This window comes from Panthera tigris, chromosome C1, assembly GCF_018350195.1.
Source record: "Panthera tigris isolate Pti1 chromosome C1, P.tigris_Pti1_mat1.1, whole genome shotgun sequence".
Lineage (NCBI taxonomy): Eukaryota > Metazoa > Chordata > Mammalia > Carnivora > Felidae > Panthera > Panthera tigris.
Window position 1 is genome coordinate 104,839,063 of NC_056667.1, and position 25,732 is coordinate 104,864,794.

Genomic DNA, 25,732 nt, shown 5'->3' on the forward strand with positions numbered 1-25,732 from the left:
GCGTGGCGCGCGGTAGGAGCCCCACGGGCCTCGGTTCCAACGACCCCCTGGGTCGAGAGTGGAAGGGAGGGAGGAGGTGGGAGACGCGGCCTCCTTCGCTGGCCTCCTCTTCAGCCGCCCACTGCCCGGCCCCATGGTCCCCGCCGCCGGCGCGCTGTTCTGGGCCCTGCTGCTGAGTCTGGGGCCCCGGGCGGCGGGGGCCCAAGGCCTGACTTCCACCGAGTCGCAGCGGGTAAGTTTCCGCTCCGGGGTCCCGATGTCCCGCAACTACCGGACCACCCCCCGGACCGGCGCTCCCAAGAAGATGAGGGTAACAATGGAGGACGAGGATGACCTCGTGGCCCGTGCCGACCGCCTGGCAGGCCCGGCCGCGGCCGAGCTCTTGGCCTCCACGGTGGCCACAGGCGTCAGAAAGTCAATTGTGTCATCGCCGGAGGAAGATGAGTCTTTGGAAGAGGGGGTTGTGATCAACGCCAGAAAGAGTAACGTGAGCGGAGAGGCTCTCCGAGCGACTTCCAATACGGCGAGGATGCCCAACCCAAGGTTTAAAGCAAATACCCAGGAGCCCGAGATCAGGATGTCTTCTTCAGACCAGCGGGCCAACACGTGGATGTCCACTGAGGACTTGGTTCACCCCGACAGTACCATGAGCCAGTGGTCAACAGCAGGGTCCACCCCGAGACCGTGGCCACACCCTTCACCAACAGCCATGCCGCCAGCGGAGGACCTGCGGCTGGTTCTCATGCCCTGGGGCCCATGGCACTGCCACTGCAGGTCAGGCACCATGAGCCGGTCCAGGGCAGGCAGGCTGCAAGGCCTTTCCGGGCGCCTTCGAGTTGGAGCACTGAGCCAACTCCGCACAGAGCACCGGCCTTGTACCTACCAGCAGTGTCCCTGCAACCGACTTAGGGAGGAGTGCCCTCTGGACACCGGTCTCTGCCCTGACACCAGCTGCACCACTCAGACCACTACCACCACCACCACTACCACCACCACTACCACTCCCATACCGCCCCTCAGCTCTAGACTCAGACCCACCCCCTTCCTCTTCTTTGGCCCCAGCCCCAGCCCCAGCCCCAGTCCAGCCCTTGCTTTTTGGAGACGAGTCCGGATGGGGCTGGAGGATATTTGGAACAGTCTGTCTTCAGTGTTCACAGAGATGCAACCAGTAAGTGTTTGGTGATAGCCAAGGACCTTTGTTGATGGAAAGTCCTGACATCCAAAATCCTGTTGGGTCAACTAGCCAGTGTGCTTCCATGAACTGTCATCTGTTTGGTCATTCATTCATAATATACTAGTTATTCACATTATTGTTAGCCATTGATTCCACCCATTTCTTGGGCAACTGCTGGTTGGTTAATGGGTAACATGTATGGGTCGTTAGAGAATTATTGACCAAATTGTGAAGATTGTAGGTATATCAACAATTTTTGATGCAGACAATAGATGTGGAAGATATAAATCATTCTCAGCTCATGAATGCAGTCTAATAGTAACAACAGCTAATATTTAAGGTCTTACTATGTGCACTTTACCTGGATCGACCCTCACAACAATGCTGTGAGGTGTTATTCCGTTACAGAGGAGGAAATGGGGGGCATTGACACCAGTGCCGAAGCCCTCCACCACCACTATCCCAAAGAACTCCTGGGATGATTTCCAGTAACTTAAGAATTCTTCGGGAAGGATAGTCCTCTGCTTTACCAAATGAACTACCAAAGGTTCTGATTGACTTGATAAAATATTCTCAATTGATAGGATTTCGGGACCTTTGTGGGAGAGAGGAAGGACACTAAAATAGTATATATGGTCAGTCATTTTGCAAGTTTGTTTTTGTCCTCCTCCCCGGGTATCCAATACCAATGATTCAATATAAAGAAGCCTAAGTAGGGGGCAGTAGTGTTGAGGGAATGAGGGCTTATGGGGAGAGGGAGATGAAGCAAGGAAGGGAAAACATAGATGTGGTTCTAACATTTCCCCTCTTCTCTTCTGTTTTCTTACCCAGCTAGAGAGAAACCGCAGGTAATGGCCACTTCGTCCTCAAGAGAAGGTGTCAGCATCTCAGCCTCCCCACCCTTTCAATCCCAGAACCTACTGGATATTTTTAGTACAGAAAAAATTAGAAAAAATATTGGTCTGTGTCTCTTTACAGACGTATCTGAGGGTGGAGGCCAGAAATCTCTTCAACCTTAAAACTGAACTGTGTAGCTAACACCATCGGGCCTGATCCCTTCCCTTGTCCTCCAGCATATTTCACCCCCATCCCGTACCCCAGGATAAAATGTTGATGTTGCTCCTCTTCCTCCTTTCCCAAGTTTTTAGTGATTTTTTAAAGATGAAAAATCTCAGATGAAAGCCAAGAAGAGGGAACAGGAAGAACAAGGAGGTGAGCTCTTGGAAAAGGATGGTAGTCTTATCTTCACAGTACTTGGCCTTCTCTCCTTGGAAAGGGTGATGTTGGCACAGAATTCCATGTCGGCTACTTTCTAGGAGTGACATCAACCATATCTATCCTTTGACCCAACACACACCTGTAGTGATCACTCTGCGATTATTTTGCTTACATGTTTTTTATTTGAAAAATGTAGTTAAAAGTCCAACACATTTTTAATATAAATTATGACTCTTGAACCCATTGCCATCACTCTTAAATATTGTTAAAGTGATGGTAGCATACACATTAGAAAAGGTAGCTAAAGGCAAAAGAACACCAAAGAAGACTGTGTCCAAAGAAAAGACATCAGAATAAGGCTAAAGATCAGGGTGTCCTGAGTCCACAAGCCCCCCATCTTTCTACCCTATCCTGTTAACCCTTCAGATTGAGTATAACCCTCAGGCCATTAAGCTACTTTAGGACAAGATGAGCTACTTTCAGAGCAACTAGCTAGATTTGAACAGTAAATTGGGAATGTATGACCAATCTTAGACCCTGAAAAGGGCAGGAAATACACTGAAATGGAAACACAATTAGAACCTGTCACTAGAGGAGGGGCACACTGGATGGATGGTGGACTCAGCAGAGTGGATCCTAGTTCCCACATTCCTGACCCCATCACCATCAAACAGGATGCTGCTTGTTACGGAGTTAATGAGAGACCCCCACCCTCTCAGTCTGAGCAGGTGGGAGCTCACCGGTTTTGTCCTGCCTTCCTAACCACCCTGCAAGGAAGGGGACAGAAGAAACACCTGAGAAAACAAACTGCCGAAAGACCCTGTTCCTGCATAATTTTCCCACCTAAAGCAGACTCTTCAGCCAGGTGGGGAGTGGGACCTGGTCTTCAGACGAAACTCCCTGAGTCTTATTCGTATCTGGTTCTAGGACCAGGGCACAGAAAGAGAGCTTAAAGTTTGCAGAGGACACACCGGGGTGTCTGTGGCTCTCTCTATTGCCTCTTCTCCCTCCCTCCCCCAATCTCACCAAACCCTGTTCCTGCCTCCATAGTGCAGGAACCCCTTCTCCACAAACAAGAACAGAGAAGGGTAGTAGGCATCGCATCCACCGGAGACATGAACCCATGTGAGCAGAGCAATACCCTGAATAAAGAGCCTGTTTTAGAGATGATGTGCAGCCCTGTTGAGCCTGCTTTCCAGAGGGCCTAGTTCATCTATGGCTCAGGCTTCAGATGAATAATGAAATGGGTGTAGGGTGAGGAAAACACTTTACAGAGAGATACCTGGACTCTTGAGCAGTGGCCCTCAACTAGGGGTGATTTTTGCCCCCGGGGGGAGACATTTGGCAATACCTGGACATTTTTGGTTGTTGTAACTAGGATGGGCCAGATGTGCTACTAAATATCCTAGGATGCACAGGATAGTCCCCCATTACAAAGAATTACCCAACCCAATGTCAAAAGTGTCTGGGTTGAGAATCCATGCACTAGAGGTGTCCCCGCTCCCATGTGGTAAGGACTGGAAGATCCCTAAACTTACAGACGATTGTTTTCAACCAACCACTCCTCCCATCTTCAGTGGTTTGGAGGTCCACTCAGAGACCTACTTCCTAGTTTTGCAACATTCTGGGTTTCTCTCCAGATCCCTCTTTCTCCTCACCTGGGCCAGCAGGGAGATTGGCAGAGGGCAGGCAAGGTCCCCAAGAGTTAAATGGAATACCATCAGGTTAAGATCCACCTCTAACCTAGGTCTTAATCAATGGGAAACAAAAACATTCCTAGTGGGGATGGGGTCAAGGGCAGAGGTAGTAGAAGGAGGGAGGTCATTAAGAGAACTCATCTTAAAATTTTAATTAAAGAAAGATGTTGGGGGACTCACAATGCTACAGAAACAGGGTTAGAGGCCTAATTAGAGAAAGACCCTGGTAGTTGCAGAGAGATACTGAGGGGCTGTGAGCTTAAAGTCTGAGATCTAAAGAGAAAGAGTAGACTCGGCAGTGGTCACCCTCCCCTCCTCTCCCTGCTTGACGTCTGCTTCAGTTCACTCCAGGAGGAAGAAGAAGGGCAGGTAAGGAGCTTCTCAGCAAAGCCGGCTTCAGCTTTGGGAATCTCACTCACCTACCCCATTTAAGGAGTTCCAGGTTAAGAGTTTAAAACAGATGGCACCTAGACCGTCATTCAGGAGAAGGGAACTTATCCTGGGTTCCCAGAAAACTCCTATCTCAGATCTGAGAGTGTCCGGGGCTTCAGCTGAGCTCCTCTGGCCAACCAGTAGTCACTTGGTCAGTCCTGCTGCCTTGACCCCATCTCCAGGAGGGGCTATAGCCAGAGGGAATAGAGGGAGTCCAGCCCCCAAGCCTTCTGAGGCACTAATAGGCAGATAGGGAAAAGAGGGACCCTGGGGTCACTGGTTCTAGGAGGGAGCAACATCTCTTCTGGGCTGGACATGGAGTGGAGGCTTCGACAGCAGAACCTGATTTAAAAAGAAATTGAAGAAGGAGGATTAGTCTCAAGGAAAACTGAGGCCTTAGGGGTAAGGCACCACCTAGTATAGACTCTCGGCTATTTCCGCAGCATGCTCTTTTCTCGATTTCTATCTGTCTGTGCCTCGCTGTCTCTCTGCCCTTCTGGGTCCTCCATTCTTGACTCCCCCATCCTAATACTTCCTTCTCTCACCTCCCATTCTTGCAGGGGATTGGGGTTCTGAGGTGGGCGTCAGGATGTGCTATCAGGGGCTAGAGGTGTTGGACGGGTGTCCTTAGTTACTTACCATTCCTGTCGGAGCTACAAGCCCCTAGAATTGCTCCATGGCCTGTCTCGGTTTCCCTTGGATCTCATCTGCTCCTGGACAGCACCTGTCTGTGAAAAAGCACATGTGAGACCCTCATCCTGTCTTGATATCACAAAGGAAGTGATCTCCCCTGTGCCCTCCATGGAAGAGGCAGACCCCATTGCTTTGGCAAAAAAAAAAAAAAAAAAATCAATCTGAAAAGGTTAAAACCAACCACCATTCTTCCAAGGGAAGTTTCAGTGTCTCCCTTCATACTATTTCATGAGGATGAGATAAAATGGGTCTTCTACTAATAAGACTCTCACAAAGGACTCTCTCATATTTATCGGAGTTTCACAATTGGTGAAAAGACTCCTTCGCTATCTCCAGGCCTATTTCCCTTGTTCTGAGAGTAGAAAAGTGTATTAGACGTTATTTAGGACAGGGGTGCTCAGTCTTTTTCCTGTCCTAATGCACCCGGCCACAATATGACTATTAACTCTTAACTAATAGAAGGGTCTGGTTTGGGGGAAAAGCCCTCCAAGTAACTCTGGGGTCACATATATCCCCCGTCCCAGTAAAGAATAATTTACTAATTATAAAAATGAGGGAGCTTAGGCCAGAAACCTGAAATGCCAGGTCTCAGGTTTATGTGGCTGGTGACCAGGACTAGAATCCTAGCCTCTTACTTCCCCATCGAGTATTCATATGTCCCCTGCTTAAACTTCAAAAAAGGGGAATGGTTCTAGGCCGCAATCCCGCATCAACCTCTCCCCACTGCCTTGTTACCATGGTAAGTCCATCTCCGGCCCCCATCTCCCCAGAGCCAATGTGAGTCAGGTGGACAAAATTCATTGGTTCCCCAATCATGGTCCGGTCAATTCGTCTCCTCTTCTTCTTCTGCTTAGAGAAGACAGGGGAGTTAAGTCTGAAGCCCCCTCTTCCACACGAAGTGTGGAAAACCACTTTTAGTGGTCTTGAAAACCACTAAAGGAAGAGCTAAGGGCCTGATGGGCAAGGGTATGTGGCATCACAACAGGGAAATCACTAAGGTCTAACAATATAAACACAGAGAGGACACAGGCAGGGTGACAACAACAGGAGCCTACAGAGTGAATGCCAAAGAAAGGACATATCAAAGTCACCTCTGGCTGATGAGGAAACAATGGGGGGGGGCGGGGAGGAGGGACGGACAGGTATTAAGCTCCGCCTACAACTCCCAGAATGGACAGAAACAGGAAGTGATAGCTAGGGCTATTCAGTTCCTCTGTCTCCCAGTTCCCCTGTATCCCATGTGCACACCTGCCTGGCCATAGAGACTACTGTGACGGAGAGGGAGGCAAGCAGGGTGCTTTCTGGGTGCTGTGTCTGCCTCACAGGACGCGGTAACTGACTTCTGTGTGTGCTGGGGTGGGGGTGGGGGGTTGGGGACTCACCGGCTGGGGTTTCTCTACCACGCAGCAACCTAGTTTGTGCCAGAATTCACTCATGTTCCCTGATGGTTCCAGTTTCACTCCTCTGCCTGAGGCCCCAGAGGGCTCTTGCTCTGGTGCTTTGACTGCCCACTCCTCAGTGCCCTCAGGTGTAATGACAACCCGGGTTTACTCAGCGGGACGGGTCTGGAGACAGCACAGTCTGTGGTACCCTTGGCTGGGCAGTGAAGGTCAGCGTCTCAGACCCTGAGGGACTAGCAGGATGAGACTGGGGTGAGCAGGCAGGCACAAGGTTATGTCTTCCTCAGCCCCAGAAACCTGGATGGGCAGAAAGTAAAGAGAGAAAAAGTTGGTGAGAAATCCCATCTCTACCACCAGCCCCCCCTTGAGAAGCCTCCTGATGAGCCTAGATCTTCTTGTTCTCCCTTAAAGGCCCTGGTCCTGCACCCAACACTAACCTCTCCAAACACAGGAACCTCACAGTGTGATGCCCAGAGAAAGGAAAAGAACCAGAAGGGCACCAAGCGGTTGAGGAGCTGCTGGAACCAAGGGAGAGGCAGGGAATAGAAGCATTTAGGGTGAGGATGGGAGGGGCCAAGGGACACTGGCACAAAGGAGCCGTTTTGGGGGTGCTACAAGTCCCTCCTCCCATCTCCTTGGGTTTAGGGCAGACGGGGAGGGGCAGTTAAGTGACCTTTAAGAGGAAATGGTGGTTTTTTTGTTCTCACAAACAGGGCCTCCACCCTTGTCCCTCCCTTTTTCCTTACCTTACCCTAAACATCTAGATTTTCTTTAAGACTGAGAGAGGCCTTGACTGCCCAGGTTGTAGTTGACTAACTGCAGCAGGTTGGACCTCAAGAAAGACTTTCTACGGTGAGGAGTTTCTTCCCTCTCTAATCCCTGCCCTTGTTCCTCCTCATTTCCTTCAATTGAGATCCAACCTCTCCCTTCAACAACTCCTTTATTACTCGACCTTGAGATCTTTCCCGAAGGCTGTATACACCACACTCCTGTGTGTGCACCTCTGCGTGCACATATGTGGCACGGCAAGGATTCCGGCGTGTGTGCCTTGGACAGATGATCTGTGCACAGGCTGTAGGGACACAGGTACCAGGTATCTTCTGTCCCACAAGGCGTCTTTCTCCAGCTCCCCACCCTCTTCACATGTCCCATCGTGCAGTGCCACTCTGCTCTGCCTCATCCCCCATGGGGCCTCAGGCCTCCCCGCCTGCCTCCTACTCTCATGCTGTGACCTGTTCTCTCCTCCCTCCTCTCCACTTCCATTCCCAAGCTTCACCAGCCAACCAGACACGAGGAACTTTCCAACAGCATTAGTGTCCAGGGAAGAACTTCCTTCCCTTTTCCTCCCGGCCAGCCACGCTAGGGCACACCTGGGTTTCCCCTGGGCTCACTGCACTTCCCCAGTCCTATGATACAGGCAGCCTCAAAGACTCCAAATGGGGCTGCTTCATGAGTATTACACTCTAGCACGTATAGGAATCTCCCTCCCCTCCACACCTGGAACCCCGATGCTCTGGACCCAAGACCGCTCTAAGAACTGAGAGGATTTTCTAATATAGCATTGGGATGAGATCACACAAACACTAAGATACGGCTTGTAGGGGAGAGAAAGACCTAGGAGCCTGAGCTTTACTTCCCTTCCCACCACTGGAGGGGAGGAGTAATGAGACAGGGGCGGAAGTCAGAACACAGCTGTCCAGAGAGGGGAGCTGTGGTCAGTGGGGAAGTCAGTCAGTCACAGGGTTTGTCGCAATGGTGGTGGTGGCGGGTGTTAACGGCTGCAGGCGGGGGAATGAAGAAAACAATGGAGAATCAGAGGAAACCCCCAATATCCCCAGCCAGGCTTTACAGAGAGTGGACTCTCCCCCAACACCCAGCTGAGTGGACAGAAGTGGAGGGCGGGAGGGAAGAGGAGAGAAGAGGGGAGAGGAGAGGGAGGGAAAGGGGCAGTGGAGAGAACAAGGACGTTTCTGTTCCTTTTCCAGGGATCTGGCAAGAGCTGGGTGGAGGGAAAGCATGTGTGTGTGGGACTTGGCATGAAAGGGCCAATGATGATGAGAAGTGACCAGGAAATTCCATTCCCCAGGACACAGAACATAAGGGTCTCTGAAACTTGGCAGGGGAGTCGGAGTGTGGAGAAGGGTGGGCAGGGGGAATGTGGTGGTGGCAGGGGGTACAGGCCAGAAAAGGAAGTAAGAGCAACGGGCTGCCACTCTCCTTTAAAGTATCTAGAGATGACTGGGTTGAGGAAACATGAAGTCCGGAGCTGGTAAGCCCAGGAGGAAGAGACACCTGCATTCACTGCCCACTATTTTAGCTCCCCAGTGGAGGGGAAGGGGCTGGGAAGAGAGCAGGAGGACTCAGCATTAGACTATGTAAGGCCATATCCTGACAGCCTAGTAGCATTGAGAACTGGGCCTGAGTCCCAAATAGGAAGGCTGAACGATGGAGCTTGGAGACACCAAGGTCACACTAGGATTTAGGAGCTTCCCAACCACTGGGGGAGTGAGCAGGAGGAGGGATGGGAGAAAGGTTCCAGTGGGAAAGGATGTACAGAGGTAGTTCCCCAGTCCTGTTCTAGCCCCAAACCGGTTTTCCCGGTCCCGCTGCCTTCAGCCCAAGGCCTCCAACCCGCTGCCCAACAAGCCTTCACAAGAAGCAGCTGGAGAAAGAGAAAGAGAACTGAGAGAATGGAGTGGGCAATTCTGGCTCTAAGCCCGGGGCTGCAGCTGGTTCCTTGTGGAGACCTCCTGACACGCAGGGCTGCTGAGGGGCGCCGGGGAAGTAGGGGGAACAGCACTCTTCGATCAAGTGACAGGCATCTGCCCCAGTACCGACTGTGCCTTTCCCCAAGGAAGGTCTTGTGGGGGCTTACTAGGAACCGAAGCTAGGCCCTAAGCTCCCTCCCCAGGAGACAAAGTCCCATGGACTGCATTTCTGTCCACTCCCCAACTCTACCCAGAAATCCTCTGCTCCTCCCAACGCTGAACTAGGATTGGGATCCCGCTGTGAATTTTCCAGACTGTCACTGTCTTCTGTGGCTGCTTCGGCCTCAGATTTGGCCGTCCCAGGAACCAGCTGTGTGCTTCACTGTCCAGCACACGCCACCGCCGAGGTTAGTGAGTCTCGGAGACTTTATCCCCTCTGGCCTCCGTCCCCCCACCCCCCATCCCAGTCCCTCCCTGCCCTCTGCCCTTCAGCGGCCACGGCCTGCGCACCGCACGGGCGGGGATGGAGACTGTTCCTCTGGGAACGCACTCCTCTTCCCACCAACCCTGCATCTCTACAGCCCCGGCCTCCCTCTTCCCCCACCCCCAGCATCCGGTGCGTCTCCACCCGGCAGCGCAGGCGGGGCTCACCGCCCGGGGACCCCCGCCGCGGTCTCACCTGCCGCGCTTCGGCGTCGAGGCTTGCGGCTGCCGCGGGTGGGGGCTCCCGCGCGGTGCCCGCCGGTGTGGGCTTCCCGGGCTGGCTCCGCTGCGCGGTGGGAGAGCCGAGGGCGGGCCGGCAGAGGTGGGGCTGGCTCGGGGCGGAAACGGCGGCGACGCGATTACGAAACCCGTCCGGCCCGGAGCTGGGCGCACTGCTCCCCCCCGGACTGGGGGAGGCACTGCACCACACGGGGCCGTGGGAGGTGGCCTGGCGGCTTCGGCCGGCTGGCACCCCTGCTGGGGCCGGGGGCGGGGGCGGGGGCGGGGGGGGGGGCGCCCGGGGGGGCGCCCAAGCCGCGATGCCCGCAGCCTCATGTCCCCCCTTGCGCGCCAGGCATTGCGGGGCAAAACTAAGAGGAGCCCCCAAATCCCCCGGGCCCGGCTAAGTTTAGAGATTCGTGGAAGCACCTCACCCCATCCTCCCGTGCTCTCCCCGAAGTGGAATGGGGCTAGGTTTATTTACTCATTGTGAGGGTGCGGAGGCGAGTCGCAGGAGTAGGGATTGGAGGGGGGAGGGGCGAGGATTTTTTTTCGGATTCTCAAAAATAAAACATTTCGTAACTTGAAATCCTTAAATTGAGGCATAAAGGGACACCCCTCTATTGTTATCCAGAGTTAAGCTTTTTAAATCCATAAGCCTAAACTTAGGGGACAATTAACTACTCATTCATTGCACCCCAGGCAGCAGGGGGGTGCGGGAAGAGCTCCGGAATAATTGTGCCGACCAATAAAGCCTACGGAGATGCTTTAATCCTGTCTCCCTCCCTGAAGTGTTCTGGAACCTATCATTTGAATTAGCCGAGTCAGGCAAGGAGGGGGCGGGGAGTCCTTCCGCCCTTCTTAGGAGGGGCTGCATTGCAGGGGGAGACTGAGCAGATAGACTCACCCACTGGAGCGAGAGAGGGAGTGAGAAGACAAAGCCGTCAAAGCCCCAACAGCTTGCTTTTTCTCCAGCCCTGAGCAGACGCCGGAGCCCTCGAGGTACTCCTTCCATCTTGGGAACACACTAGTAATTCATTGATAACAGGTAAACTAAATTGCGGGAAGGGGGCACGGGGCTGCAAAGATAAAAGAGCAGCTGCTTCTGGTTAGGTTGAAGACCCTTAATAAGGATGAGGTGGGGGACAGTTCAAGAGAAGGGGCGCCGTGAACAATGGGTAGGTTTTGGTCGCCTTTTTAGTTCCCTTTGCTAAGATTTCCATTATTGCCTTCTAATACACAGACATTAATTTCTAACAATTTACATGGAATTATTATTTCTCAGCGTTTATCTCATTTCAAGTATCTATTTGCCTATAATTTGTCTTAGGTGTTTTATTATCTTCGTTTGTTATCTCCATCTTCCTTTTCAAGCTATAATTTGTTTTACCTGTTTTTTGATGAATCTGTAGTCTTACTGTATTGCTCTAGCCTGTACTTCCCTATATATATATTTTTTTCTGTGGTATTCCATTGATGTGTCTGCCTTCATCCCAAACTTATTTGTCTCCATAGGAGGGAATTTGGGGGAAGGGATGACATAATATTGAAAGTAATCCTGACCTCTCGTTTAACAGCCTCCCACTCCCCATCTCAAACCTTTGCTCCAAAGAAAGAGGCAGCTTGAGGTAGGAAGGTGGGGGCCTCTGTGTTGGAGAACTGCCTGATTCTATTATTGAAATCAGTACAGCCCACAAAAGCTACATAGCAGATTCTGGGAAGGAATGCTTATTTGCAGCTCAGTGAGAATAGATGGGGGAAGGTCATGGCTAACAGGGAAATCCAAGACCAGAATGAGGGAGGCACTTATACTGAAATGCCAGAGAGCTTCCATCCCCTCCAACCACCATCCCTGTCATTCCCCCCAATGGTGGCAGCATGACACAGCAAGGCCCTGTCAGGCAGGTAGGCCTTGGGTTCCCACAGAGGGTCTAGACAAAGGGTATTTGGGTGTGTCTGTGGGGCTCAGAGAGAGTGTGTCTTTTTATACTATATATTTGCTAATCATGTATCCCTAAGAATACAAAAGGTGATATTTAGAAATTACCTTTGCCTAAAGTATCTGGATCATTTAAAATGAAGGACATTTGGAAGGATTTTTTGAACATGTATTGTGGTACAAGGCACTGTCCAAGCCCTTGAAGAAATGGAGAGAGAGATGAGGTATGGATGGAGAACAGTTGGGGAGGGGAAGAGAAAGCTTGCTGAACAGGGACCTTCTGCAAAATTTGGAGACTTGGGAATTAAATCCATACTATATTAAACACCAGAATTTCCTTACTGATGAGAGTAGTGTGAATGGTATTTTAGTTGCAATTTTCTGTGTGGTCAGTGTTCTTGACTTGAATTTAAATGTCATACATGCTTGTATGAGTGTCTTTCTATGCATTTGGTACTCTGTGTACATGTCTCCGAGTTCATGGCATAGCTAGAGATTTTAGGCCTTGTAAGTTAATATTTTGTAAAATTTCCTTTAGCGTTTTTTTATTGCAAGATATGCTCTGCCAGACGCTCAGGGATTGTTTGGACAATTTTTATACATATCTGGTTTTAAGAAAAGGAGTCAGTTTGTCAAAGAGCTTTTTCACTGTCTCAGATTCTAGCTTGCTGTCTTCTGCATTTTCATCATTCAGATCAGAATCACAGGAACAATCAACATCTAGTCTACTGAGTATCTGTTCTTCAGCAACTAAAAATTCTTGCAAGTTTTGAGAATATTGGTATAGGATTATATAAAACTGTACGCAACTATCTATGTACAACACATCAACAAAGACCAGATGGGGAATGAGACCTATGTTCTAACTGGCTGGAAGGCTTCACGAGTCAGCAGATAATTTCTAACATGTTTTCTTTTCTTTCCTTTTTAAAAAAAAATATACCGTATGTTACAGCACAGAATATATTTATTTAAGTAATCTCTACACCCAACATGAGGCTCAAACTCACAACCCCAAGGTCAAGAGTAACACACTCCACTGATGGAGCCAGCCAGGAACCCTAAACATGTCTTCTAGTTTTAAAATTCTATGATTTTTTTTCCCCCCTGTGATTCTATTTTTTAAAGACTCTATCATGTGCCCACATTATACTAAGCTTGATATGGAGAGGACTGGTAAGGGAGGAGATATTTAAAAAAAAAAAAAAAAAGAAAAAGCCAGCAATGTAGGCAAGTAACTGGCAATTTAGTTAAAAAAAGAGAAGGAAGGAAGAAAAAGAGGGAAAAAAAAGTCTCTGGTCAGAAGTCCGTAACACTGATGATCCTAAGGTGGTCCCTGTCTAAAGCCAGAGTAGGTAGTCTGATAGGTCCAACCATTTTTTGTAACTCTCTTTCTGTGCACATGTCTCTGGAAATTACTGTGGAAACGATCAGAGTTGAGTATCATAGGATGATGACCTCACCTTTCCAGCACCCTCCCCCACCCTGTTCCAGTCCCCACATAACCTTCCTTCTAAGCAATTTCTCTGCTGAGTAATGTTCAGTTCCCAGGGTTTCTTTGGAGCCTGAACCTCAGAAGAAAAAGAGCAACTGAGAACTGGCTTTTAACATTAAAAACATCCTGGTCTGCCCACTCACCAGTCCTAAAGCCCCTACACTCACACATAACTGTGCTCTAGATTAAGGCTTTTTTGTTCTGGCTCAGTAGAGACAGTTCACATTATATGCGGTTATAGTTCCTGTAGTGCAGTGGTTCTCATGTTCGCCTAACACATTACATGGGGGCAGTTGGGAACCTATTTAAAGCCACTGTTTAGGAGCCTCAGGCCTGGTAGGAGCCAATGGAGTGTACTGGGAGGAAGGCCTTTTAAAATGGGGGTTCTATTTTTGGAGGCAGTGGAATGTTCATTCTGCTTCTTTGGGAACATTTCAACTAATGCTTTTGCCCCTTCTTGGCTAGTAACCAGCAGGGTGCAGGAGGCATACTAGTCCTGTAACATCAGGGTGTGGGTGGGAAAAGATGATAGGAGTACTTGTTAGAGCAGAGAAAAGTATCGAATTCGGTCAAAGGACTTTCTCCTTCCGGTCTAAACTCTTACTTTCCTTACCTGGAATTCCCAATCCATTTGCTCTCAGGTAAATTCTAGCATTAGGATGAGAGAATCAAGGTCTTGTTATAGCATAGGAAAATTCTTTCAGCACCTACCTGGGCTTTGTTTTGAAGGAGAGGTAGGCTAGAGAAAACTATAAATACAGGCTGTTAAGGCTTACCTGTGGGCTAAAAGATGGGAGTGGCAAGTTATGGATGGATAAAGAGAGAAAATTAGGGGTGCTTTGGTGGCTCAGTCAGTTGAGCGTCTGACATCAGCTCAGGGCACGATCATGGGTTCAAGCCCTGCATCAGGCTCTGTGCTGACAGCTCAGAGCCTGGAGCCTGCTTTAGATTCTGTGTCTCCCTCTTTCTCTTGCCCCTTCCTGGCTCATGCTTTCTCTCTCTCTCTCTCAAAGCCCTTTTTAGAGGTACCTATTAAACCAAAGTTAGGAAAAAGCCAAGTATTTAAAAACATAAGAATTCAGGGGAATGATTTCTCTAGGGACTTGGATTCTTCTAGGGACTCCTGGTAGTCTTGAAACATGGGTGGTATTTTAAGATGGAGAGCAGAGAGGAGCTTTCCAGGTTGGTGGAAACACATGATGTGGGGAGAGTGGAGCACCTGGAGAGGGCATGGGAGCTCTGCGCCCTTTTCCTGTACTTGGCCTTGTGTATCTCCTCCATCTGCCATTCCTGAGTTATATCCTTTTATAGTAAACCGATGATCTTGTACGTAAAAGAAATAATAATAAATACAAAAGTTGGAGAGTAGACAAAGTTAAGCAAGACAGAAATGAGCATAACTAGCAGAGACTGTACTATGGCTAGGAAGGATGAGCCAAATTCTAGAAAGCCTTGAAAACCAGACCCAAGATTGACTTGAAGCATTAGGCAGTGAATAAGTCCTTCCAAGATGAGAGAAGGCAGGAAATGGTAGAAAATAGTAATAAAGGAAAGGTTCCCAAAGCTTGTCCTAGGAAATCTGGATCATGTACAGAGGCAAATGAGAATGGGAAGTTTTTATTTTTTAAGGTTTCTTTATGTTTTTTTTTTTTAAACCTTCATTTATTTTGAGAGAGAGAGGGCGTGCATACAAGTGGGAGAGGGGCAGAGAGGGGGGGAAAGAAAAGCCTAAGCAGGCTCCGTGCTGTCAGTGCAGAACCCAATGCGGGGGGGCTCCGTCTCACGAACGGTGAGATCATGACCTGAGCCCAAAGCAAGAGTTGGATGCTTAACCGAAGGAGCCACCTGGGTGCCCCTGTGAAGTTTTTAAGTAAGGAAAGGCCATGGGCCATGAAGAGGTTGCTGTAGAATGAGGACTAACAGCTGGTTCCTTTCTAGGAAGTTATGAGGGACCCTGTGAGTAGCCAGTACAGCTCCTTTCTTTTCTGGAGGATGCCCATTCCAGAGCTGGATCTGTCGGAGCTGGAAGGCCTGGGTCTGTCAGATACATCCACCTACAAGATCAAAGACAGCAGCGCTGGCAAGATGACTGGGCAACCAACTGGAGTTGAACAGGAGAAACACTCCGAAGGCGATGCCCTCCTGGAGTACAGCACCTTCAACTTCTGGAGAGCTCCCATTGCCAGCATCCACTCCTTCGAATTGGACTTGCTTTAAGCCCAAGACTCCTCTCTGCCACCACCTTGCCCTCACTGTCTTCCCTTGCAAGCCCCTCCCTTCCCACCCTTTGTCCTGTGAATCTTGCTCTCTCCCCTCTATGGTGTTGAGGTGGTGCTGATGAATCTGCCAGAGTTGTGTTGTATTTATTATTTATTTATTTATTTATTTATTTAATCAGTTTTTCTCAAAAGCCCTTAAGCCCCAAAGTTATCCCCCCAGACACTAATTCCAGAAAGAAGCCTGGTGGGGGGCGCCAGAGAGTAGTATAGTAGTTCAAAATGGGGGACAATTTTTTTTTTTCATTTTAATCTTCTTCAGAGATTGCTCAAACTTAATATCCTGCTCCAGATCGGTAAACACAAATCTTTCTTCAACAGTCGCTGAAAACCCTGGAAGCTTTGAGATTATCTACTACAAGACAGTAGGATTTCTAAAAGGCTGTTAAGGTGTTAAGTCTCGCTGTTGGATCCTGCTCCTTACAATACCTTCTTTTCCTCAGAGAAATCGGGTGTAATGAAAGGTATAAAACAAGAGGTGATAATACCTCATGGAAAACGAAAATAAGGGAAAGAATTGAATTGTTTCAGAAATAACTATATTGTCAAAGGGGTAGTCCTTCAAACCTTTGCCACTTTACAACTTTGCTCCTAACGCTAGCTGAGGAAAATGACTCCAATTTCAAATCTTAAAATGTAATCTTGCTGAGTACTATGATAATTTGTAAGGTATGATTCTGTTTCTAAAAGGCATAAGGTTTGGCCTTTAGTGTTTTAGTCTTGCCACCTCCTGCGTCTGCAATGGAGAATACTGATCAATGGGCCTCAGGCACAGTTCCTCAGCTACCTTGAGACCTTGAAATAATCACATTATGACCCTACACCTTGTACCCCCATTCCTTCCAAAATTATTGCTGCTGATTTGTGCTGCCATTTTCTCATTTCTTGAATAAAGACATTCAATCCCAGGCCTGGATTCTAGTTTTCTCTCTCTTCAAAGAGAAGCGGTATAGATCTCCAAAATTAGCCTTGCTTTCACCTTCAGCTTATATATTTTGTCTTTCAATAAGAGTTCTTTTAGTAGCCTTTGTACATTAAAAATGATGAATATCAGGTTGGATAGGTATCAATAAGGGTAAAATCAACTTAAAATTACAAAGCTATTTAGGAAGAAATGCAAACAACCACTCTTCTGCTTGACCATTGGCTACCAACATAGGGAGTAATTCTAGATGTCTCAGAAGGCATCTGTGGCACCAACCGTGCTCTTAACGTTTATTTATTTTTGGGACAGAGAGAGACAGAGCATGAACGGGGGAGGGGCAGAGAGAGAGGGAGACACAGAATCGGAAGCAGGCTCCAGGCTCTGAGCCATCAGCCCAGAGCCCGACGTGGGGCTCGAACTCATGGACCACGAGATTGTGACCTGAGCTGAAGTCGGGCGCCTAACCGACTGAGCCACCCAGGCGCCCCACCAACCGTGCTCTTAATGATCTCAGTATAGATGCCTTAAAAAAAGAAACTAAGTCATCCAAATATGTTAACTGCTTATTTATAACTCAACTCATTAAAAACAAAGCCACACTGGTCGTTTTGGGGTCCTTAGTATTCGAAAGGCAATGAGCCAGGAGATACAAAAGGATACACACGGCAATGAAACAAGATTTTGACTCTCAAAAAAAGGGAACCCGTAAATATCAAGGTGGATCATACTTGGGGAGCATGCCATACTTTAAAGATGGCACTACCAAGTTCAGAAAAGGAGGTAGACGCGAAAACAGTTGGCTTTGAAAGGCCCACCAAAACCGACAAAAGCCAAGATCTAATGAAAGTAGAGCCGGAATGTGTCCTTTTCTACGTTCACGTACTTTTGAAGGGCTTCTTTCCCGATTTCTCGCTGCCCTTAGGTAGTGGCGATCGGTGGGCGAAGGTGAGAATCATCTGGTAAGTAAAATGCGTTAAGTGGGTTTGCAAACTCAATCTGCATGCGCTTCCAAGCCCCTCAAAAAAGCCTCCGTTATTTGTTCCACTATTCTGAGCAGACAGCTTGCACCAGGGCTCAACTTTAGCACAAAGCCAGGAACGTCTCCAACAGTTTCACCGGAGGCTGAGACAGAAAGTTTTTCCCATCAATCCTAGGGCTGGCCCCGAGACAAGTTACCAAGAGGGTACAGGATCGACGCTGATACCGACTTGCCGTCGGCACGACGCCGGGCTCTTGGCGCCAAAACAAACCATCGGGTCCATCCCCCTACCGGAACTACACGACACGTAAGACACGTAACAACAATCCTCCGCCTCGCCAAATAGTCCTCTCTGGGTCGTCTCGGATACACTCTTTTCCACTTCAAAAGGCCTTCGGTGGAAAGAAAATGAGCCTCGGGGGTGCGCCGCTCTTCGGTTCTAATGGAAATCTGGGTTTTCTGGTCATTGTCTCCTCACAGATCCCTCCGCCAGAAATTGTATTCGCTGAGTCTTCACTTCCGGGTCCGCCATCTTGTTGCCTCCATTTCTCCACGAGGGGGGGTTAAAGGCCCCCAAAATATGCATATATGAAAAGGCCAAAAAGTAACCGTCAGTGACAGGGAGTCTTAACTAGAGAAGGAAACGGGACCAAACTGGCGGGCTCGGTGAAAGCGCGGCCGGCAGCGTCCCGGACGAGGAGGTGAGGGGGAAGAAGATGTGTGGACTCGGGGGGGCGTGAGGGCTGGAAGGGAGACTGCCGTGGGAAGGCGCACCGCGCCCAGCCCAGCCCCGAACTTCTGGGTGCAGACTGAGCGGCGCCCCTTCACCGGAGCGGGGGCAGCTCGGGGAGGGGGACGAAGAGGAAGGGGATGCGGCCGGGAGGAAGGGGAGGGGACTGAGAGGAGGTGAAGAAGGGGGTGGGTGTAAGACCTGGGGCTGGGGAGCTGGACCCAGGGAAACTAGGGCCACAGAGGTGACCGCTAGGGGGCAGCGCGGAGCTTAGCGCCCCCCCGCCGGGCCAAGACCTTGGCTTACTACCCCCATTGACTCTTCTTCCTGAAGGACAGTGTTGCTGTCTGCAACTGGAGGGTTTGTGATGGAGGAAAAAACGGGGACTCTCAATTGTCTGACTTAAGTAGTAGCTTAAAGATTTTGAGGGAGTTCAGTAATCTGCAAGAGCAGTAAGGGCCCCGCCCTCATTTGTGGCACAGTTGTTTGTACAGCTGGCTGCCCGGTGGAGACGTGTGCAAGAGAAAAAGAAAAATGGGTCGTCATACTATGGCTTCTTCAATTCCATTTCTCCTTCTCGTTACCTTTCTTCTGTTCTCACGGATTTCCTTGAGCCAGCAGAGATTATCCCATTCCCCTCCTTCTTCCCACAAGGACTTCTTTCTCTCTTAAACATCTACAGAAAAGGACGTTCTGTGACTTACCTCCAACAATTTAACAACATTTTTGGCCGTCAGGGGCCATATTTTCCTAGTGCCATTTGACCCACCCAATCCAATAGAGATGTTATTAAGCATGTATTTTCATACACTCTTTAGTAACAGTGAAAGAACTGCCCCACCCAAAATCTTTTTTTTTTTTTTTTTGGTGTTTATTTATTTTCAGAGAGAGATAGCGTGCAAGCAGGGAAAGGGCAGAAAAAGAAGGGGAGAGAGAATCCCAAGCAGGGTTCCCACTGTCAGCTGCAGAGCCAGACTTGGAGCTCTGTCTTATGAATGGTGAGATCATAACCTGTGTGGAAACTAAGAGTGAGATGCTTAACAGAGGAGCCACCCAACCCCCTACCTCTCTTCCCCACAAATTCTTATGTCAACAAATGTAATTATTCTATGATAATAAGAGTACTTTGTTGTCAACAGCGCAAGCACTTCATCAGTTATTAAAACAAACTTATCTAGGGGCACCTGGGTGGCTCAGTTGGTTAAGCATCTGACTTCAGCTCAGCCCAGGTCATGATCTCCCAGTTTGTGAGTTCAAGCCCTGGGTCGGGCTCTTTGCTGACAGCTCCGAGCTTGGAGCCTGCTTCAGATTCTGTGTCTCCCTCCCTCCCCCCGCCCCCACCTTCCCCCACTCACATTCTGTCTCTCTCTCAAAAATAAATAAAGATTTTTTTTTTAATTAAAAAACCACACTTATTTGGAGTTCTTGTGTGTTTGTTTGGGAGAGGGAGTGTGTACTTTGTTATTTTATTCATCTCCAAAATCCTAAGAGACAAGTTAGACCAGATTTTGTTTTGTTCTTCACTTCCGATATAGGAAAAGTAGAGGTATGTCCAGTAAGGGAGAATGTTTTCCCAGTGTTTTCAATAATCAGGGAACTTGAAAGTGCCTCAAGCTCCTCTGGACTCTTTGGCCACATCTCTTGTCTGGTGGGTGTTGTCAGCATTTACATAGGATATGGGAGAAGGGAATACAGTCCCCCCAAAATGCTGCTGTTTTATTATTACTTCTAAAGATTTATTTAAGCAATTGCTACACCCCATGTGGGGCTGGAACTCATGACCGTAAGATCAAGAGTTGCACACTCCTCTGTCAACCAGCCATGAGCCCCAAAATACTATTTTAAAAATACATTTTATTTTTAACTTTGGATAGATGCTTCAGGTTAACTCAAAAGAATGGAGGATAGGGGAGAAAAGAACCTTGAAGAGCACATTTGTAGACTTTTTTTTTTTTTATCAGTGATGAATATAACTCCCTACTTACATTCTAATCCCAAAGTTTAACTATATCTTTGTATAGTAAGAAATAAGGCTTTTCATGGCCTATTTAAAGAATGGGATGACAGATGCCTGGGTGGCTCAGTCGGTTAAAGGTCCAGCTCTTGATTTTGGCTCAGGTCATGGTCTCATGATTTGTGAGTTTGAGCCCTGTTTGGGCCCCACTTCGGACTCAGTGCTGACAGCGTAGAGACTGCTTGAAGTTCTCTCTCTCTCTCTCTCTCTCTCTCTCTCTCTCAAAATAAATAAACAACAAAAAAAGAATGGGATGACAAATCTGAGTCAATTGCCATTTAGAGGTACTGATCCATGAGTCACAAATATGATTAAAGAAAAACGATACAATTAATATATATATATATGAAGGCAGACTATAGTGAAAAACATTGACTTCAAAAATACTTTGGAAGAGTTCACATGCTAAAGACAACAGTTTCTGTGGGATAAAATCAACTTATTTATATAAAGGGTCTCGTTTTCTAGAAATACCAGCTTCCCTGGAATGTAAAGCAAACCAGATTTCTCCTTAGGCAGGTACCCCAACCTTCAACAGTATTTTTTTGTGGTAAAGAACAGCTGAAATTTCACTATTAGGATACTTCTGGGATGCCTGCGTGGCTCAGTCAGTCCGTTAAGCATCTGACTCTTGGTTTTGGCTCAGGTCATGGTCTCACGGTGCCTGAGTTCAAGCCTGCATCAAGTTACATGCAGACTGTGTGGAGCCTGCATGGGATTCTCTCTCTCTCTGTCCCTCCCCAACTTGCACTCTTTCTCACTCTCAAACTAAATTAATAAACTTAAAAAAAAAAGAAAGATACTTCTGCTTTTTGCCAGTCTTTTCCTTTGTGACCAGTTATTATGGAAGTGTTTAAGACTTGGTGATATACTGTGTATATCTATATCTACCTATCTATCTATCTATCTATATATATATATATATATACACATACGCCAAATGTTATATATACCATATGTGTATGTATGTACTATATATACCGTATATATATGTGTGTTATGTATGTATATATTATGTATACATACCATATATATATGTGTGTGTATGTATGTATACATATGTGTATAGTGTAATTTGAGAAAATGTGAGGGAGTCATTTATGACTAATGCACCTCCTAAAAATTGTTAAGTATTAGTAATAAGATAATTAAATTGCAAGGCAATTTTGATATTTTAAAAGGAAGGTGATTACGGAGAAATACAAAGTATTGGTTTTCTATAATAAGGTTTTGCTATCATTTTTTTCTTTAGCATTTTCTTAAGTTGTGAAAACTGACATGTTGGTTATAGAAGTTTGCTATTAAAGTCCATCCTCTCCTTGTGAACATACTCATTCAAAGGGTCTGGACTGTAGTGTGAGCTGTGCTCATTCTGAACACTCTCAGGTGGTCTCCTGGACATGCAGGTTTGAGGACAATGCTCTGGGATATGGATATGGAAGGTTAAATCACATGGTGGCTGAATGACTTGCCTAAGCCGATGAGCCTCAAATTTTCTGGTTTCAGGACTCATTTATTTATATATATATATAATACATATATATATAATATATATATATTATATATATATTATATATATATTTACGTATATATATTTACATATATATTTACATATGTATATTTACATATATATATTTACATATATATATTTATATATTTTAATGTTTTATTTATTTTTTTGAGAGTGAGAGACAGTGTGAGTGGGGGAGGGGCAGAGAGAGAGGGAGACACATAATCTGAAGCAGGCTCCAGGCTCTGAGCTGTCGGCACAGAGCCCGACACGGGGCTTGAGCCCACAAACTGTGAGGTCATGACCTGAGCCGAAGTCTGATGCTTAACCAAGGAGTCACCCAGGTATCCCTTGGACTCATTTATATTCTTAAAAATTATTGAGGACACCAATGTGTTATATCTATTGGTACTTAACTATTTTCAAAATTAATTTTTATTTATTTATTTTTTAACTATGACAGGTACTTGTTTGAAATTACTTCATATTTCCTGATGCGTTTTTTTCTTGCAAGAGAGTGCGTGTGTGCATGCGTGGCGGGGGCGGGGGTGTGGGGGGGAGAAGGAGAAAGAAACTCTTAAGCAGCCTCCACACTCAGTGCGGAGCCCAATCTGGCTTGATCTCAGGACAGTCAGATCATGACCTCAGGTGAAATCAGGAGTCAGATTCTTAACTGGTTGAGCCACTCAGGTGCTCTTGGAAATTAATTTAAAAATGTTCATTCATTAAAATACAATAGTAAATCCTGTACGTGTTAACATAAATAACACATTTTTATAAGAAATGTATCTTCCGAGTTAAATAGTGAGAAGAATGGCATTGTTTTATGTTTTTGCAAATCTTTCTAACCTCTGGCTTAATAGAAAACAGCTGCAGTGGGGCACCTGGGTGGCTCAGTCGGTTGAGCGTCCGACTTCAACTCAGGTCATGATCTCACTTTTGATGGGTTTGAGCCCCGTGTTGGACTCTGCGCTGACAGTTCAGAGCCTGGAGCCTGCTTTGGATTCTGTGTCTCCCTCTCTCCCTGTCCCTCCCCTGCTTGCACTCTATCTCTGTCTCTCAAAAGTGAATGAACATTGAAAAAAAACAACAGCTGCATATCTACTATTGCATGTAATCTGTTGCAATATGTACTTGGAAAAAGGAATATTTTAATAGCTTTTTCAGGTAATTCTGGTGTTCTTCTTTGATTCTACACAAAAACTGTACAAATTAACGATTTCTTAAAAGTTACTTGCAGTGAAGAATCTGAAACCATATGAATGAAATTATTATACTCTATTACCTTAAAACCAACTGTTCTTTCACTTTAAAGTATTGTTTTTACTTGTACGTGATTTTATAACATGCATTGGTCATTTGAAAAATACTGGTTCTGCAAATTACGCAGATCATCCAAATGTTGATGCATTTTATTTTACAATATTAAAAAATCACATTCATTAGTATCATAACTAATTTCATCAGAAAACTTTATAGTAAGCTGTTAACTCATGGTGGTGGATTTGTTTCCCAAAATTCTAATTTTGCTTGAAAGCTCTAATTATAATTAATAATTAGCAATGAACACTGCCAATTGTTTTACTCGAAGTGGCAGGCTCACTTTATTCATTTTTGAAAAAGTTTCTGCTGTCTAAGTCTCAATATGCTTGGATTGTCTATTCATCATTCTTTGGTGTGACATAACATTTTTTTAAAGTTTATTTACTTATTTTGAGAGAGGGAGAGAGGGAGTGCTCATGGGAGTGGGGCAGGGGCAGAGAGAGAGGGAAAGAAAGAATCCCAAGCAGGCTCCCCACTGTCAGCGCAGAGCCCAACATGGGGCTGGGATCTCACAAATCATGAGATCATGACCTGAGTCAAGGTCAAGAGTCAGATGCTTAACCAACTGAGCCACCCAGGCACCCTTGACGTACATTTCTACCCACAGTCGTTTCAAAGGGATGAAATGCTGTTTTTTTGATTCCTTAAGCTAGAGAGGTGGTAATGTGTTGCACAGGTTTCCAAAGTATTTTTCTGAATATTGAACATTAAGGAACTATTGTTTAGGGCCTAAACTTTTCCAAATATCTGATTGTGTTAGATGAGGTGGAGAGAAAGTGCCATACTGGGTAGTCAGCTTGAGAAATATCTTACATATATTTAAGTACAAGAGGTCTTCTCAGAGCATTTTTACAGGCAGCTTTCCTTGTGTTTGAATTATAGCTTCCTGAAAACTTTTGTTCCTATGCATAAAGATGTCTTTGGTGGACTTGGGGAAGAGGTTACTAGAAGCGGCAAGAAAAGGCCAAGATGATGAAGTGAGAACATTGATGGCAAATGGCGCCCCATTCACCACAGACTGGGTAAGCTCTTTTCATTATTCCCAATGTGTGCTGTTGCCAATTTCTTTTTTCCCCCCCAAACATTTAATTTTTTTTAATTATTTTTTTAAGTTTATTTATTTATTTTGAGAGAGAGATTGAGCATGTGAGCAGGGGATGGGGGGGGGGGCGGGGGAGAGAGAATCCCAAGCAGGCTTCACTCTGTCAGTGCAGAGCCCCATGCAGAGCTTGAACCCATGAACTGTGAGATCCTGACCTGAACCAAAATCAAGAGTTGGACACTTAACCAACTGAGCCACCCAGGCGTCAAAGATTTTTTTTTTAAGTAATCTCTATACCCAATGTGGAGCTTGAACTCACAACCCCAAGATCAAAAGTTGCACACTCTACGGGCCGAGCTAGCCAGGTGTCCCCCAACCTTTTTCTTAAAGGCTGAACATACTGTATTGCCTTTTCTCATTCCCTTTCTGCTTCATTCTCCTACAAGAGTTTTGTTTTCTTCGTTTTACCTAAATACTTCTTTTAGTTTTCCAAATTGAAAGAGTCTCCTGTGGATATATGTAGATGGTAATTGTAAGGTATTATATACTTGTGATTTTCCATAATGTTTCTTAGAGTATTTTCTGAAGGTTTAATTCTCCCTGGAGTGTACTTAGGTTATAGGCTTCTGTAATTAGCTAAAAATTAAACAAAATCAGTATAATAAGAGTGCATTTCTAGACTAATAAACTACTTGTTTCCTTTTCTCTAAAGTATCCCGGTTAATAAGGAATAGTCTAGGCATTTGTTACCTTTTTACCAGTGTTAAAATACATTAAGAGGAAGGTGTTAATTTCATGAGCCTAAACAGCCAGCTTGAAGAGCAGTTTCAGAAGATCCAGGTTATAATATGGGCTTGCTAAGCATTCATGGATTTTATAAGCAGTATCTAATTTAATTTTTTTTAATTTTTTTTAAATGTAATCTCTGCACACAACATGGGTCTCAAACTCACAACCCCGAGATCCAGTCACATGATCTACCAGCTGAGCCAGCCAGGTGCAGGCATTACCTAATTTGAACAATTTGATGAGCCAATGTCCTCTATGCTGGGGTGATTAATTCATAGCTTTAGAGGTCAGCAGATTGTTAGCACTTCACAAAAAGGAAGAAAAGGAAACCTATAGAGATTAGCATTTCTATAAATAGACCTGAAAAGAGCAATGTGAATTAAATCCAGTCAGGCAGAAAGGCTGAATATATAAGAAAGGCAAAGAAGCAACATAGGCTTAAAATAAAGAACTTAACACGAAGAAAGGAATAGATCTCTGGCCAAAGTGGCCAAAGATAGATAACTCTTGAAAGATGTACTTTGAGATGGTACAGACTTATTGCTATTTGACAGTAGCTTATTGCTATTCACATGCCATTGCTAAAATTTTAGCACTCTTCATCTCATCAGTCTTTTTGCTTTGTTTTACGGTGGCAACAGACTTCTATTCCAACCAATTAAATTTTTACCCCAAATTTCTCACTA

At 46.5% G+C, this 25,732-nt stretch overlaps 4 protein-coding genes across 21 annotated transcripts in view; 3 read left to right on the forward strand and 1 right to left on the reverse strand.

Moving 5' to 3' along the window:
- The first annotated feature begins 8 nt into the window (after positions 1-8).
- Positions 9-2,131, forward strand: CC1H1orf56 (chromosome C1 C1orf56 homolog). Its single transcript, XM_007088161.3, has 2 exons — positions 9-1,168; positions 2,006-2,131. Exons 1-2 carry the CDS (start codon positions 134-136, stop codon positions 2,024-2,026), a joined length of 1,056 nt encoding a protein of 351 aa, XP_007088223.3. The 5' UTR covers positions 9-133; the 3' UTR covers positions 2,027-2,131.
- A 2,095-nt stretch (positions 2,132-4,226) lies between these two features.
- On the reverse strand, positions 4,227-10,119 carry CDC42SE1 (CDC42 small effector 1). Its single transcript, XM_042994069.1, has 5 exons — positions 10,002-10,119; positions 6,597-6,911; positions 5,950-6,060; positions 5,161-5,249; positions 4,227-4,863 (listed from the first exon to the last, which is right to left on the reverse strand). The coding sequence occupies exons 2-4, from the start codon at positions 6,648-6,650 to the stop codon at positions 5,175-5,177; spliced, it is 240 nt and encodes a 79-aa protein (XP_042850003.1). The 5' UTR covers positions 6,651-6,911; positions 10,002-10,119; the 3' UTR covers positions 4,227-4,863; positions 5,161-5,174.
- MLLT11 (MLLT11 transcription factor 7 cofactor) lies at positions 6,222-16,642 on the forward strand. 13 transcript variants are annotated; one of them, XM_042994060.1, is made up of 6 exons: positions 6,222-6,545; positions 7,026-7,171; positions 7,379-7,466; positions 9,577-9,729; positions 11,000-11,072; positions 15,397-16,642. In XM_042994060.1, exon 6 carries the CDS (start codon positions 15,403-15,405, stop codon positions 15,673-15,675), a length of 273 nt encoding a protein of 90 aa, XP_042849994.1. In that variant the 5' UTR covers positions 6,222-6,545; positions 7,026-7,171; positions 7,379-7,466; positions 9,577-9,729; positions 11,000-11,072; positions 15,397-15,402; the 3' UTR covers positions 15,676-16,642. The 13 variants fall into 13 exon arrangements, with proteins under 13 accessions (XP_042849994.1, XP_042849993.1, XP_042849998.1 ...); XM_042994059.1 differs by having other exon boundaries at positions 7,066-7,171; XM_042994064.1 differs by having other exon boundaries at positions 7,066-7,171; positions 9,608-9,729.
- A 1,508-nt stretch (positions 16,643-18,150) lies between these two features.
- The window catches only part of GABPB2 (GA binding protein transcription factor subunit beta 2), a 35,344-nt gene continuing 27,762 nt past the window's right edge, over positions 18,151-25,732 (forward strand). For 3 of the 6 annotated variants that reach the window (XM_042994070.1, XM_042994072.1, XM_042994073.1), the window contains exons 1-2: positions 18,152-18,339; positions 24,098-24,237. In XM_042994070.1, coding sequence (XP_042850004.1) covers positions 24,130-24,237 — 108 coding nt within the window. In that variant the 5' untranslated portion in view covers positions 18,152-18,339; positions 24,098-24,129. Of the gene's footprint in view, positions 18,340-24,097; positions 24,238-25,732 lie in introns of all 6 variants that reach the window. The other 3 variants (XM_042994075.1, XM_042994076.1, XM_042994071.1) reach the window with 2 other exon arrangements.

Excerpts from the sequence above, each read along its gene's own strand:
- CC1H1orf56 (XM_007088161.3), top strand. The coding sequence starts at position 134 with ATGGTCCCCGCCGCCGGCGCGCTGTTCTGGGCCCTGCTGCTGAGTCTG. Across the intron at positions 1,169-2,005 it reads TGTTCACAGAGATGCAACCA|CTAGAGAGAAACCGCAGGTA; the intron begins GTAAGTGTTTGG and ends TTTCTTACCCAG.
- CDC42SE1 (XM_042994069.1), bottom strand. The coding sequence starts at position 6,650 with ATGAGTGAATTCTGGCACAAACTAGGTTGCTGCGTGGTAGAGAAACCC. Across the intron at positions 6,061-6,596 it reads TGGTAGAGAAACCCCAGCCG|AAGAAGAAGAGGAGACGAAT; the intron begins GTGAGTCCCCAA and ends TTCTCTAAGCAG. Across the intron at positions 5,250-5,949 it reads CCGGAGATGGACTTACCATG|ACAGGTGCTGTCCAGGAGCA; the intron begins GTAACAAGGCAG and ends GCTTTTTCACAG.
- MLLT11 (XM_042994063.1), top strand. The coding sequence starts at position 15,403 with ATGAGGGACCCTGTGAGTAGCCAGTACAGCTCCTTTCTTTTCTGGAGG.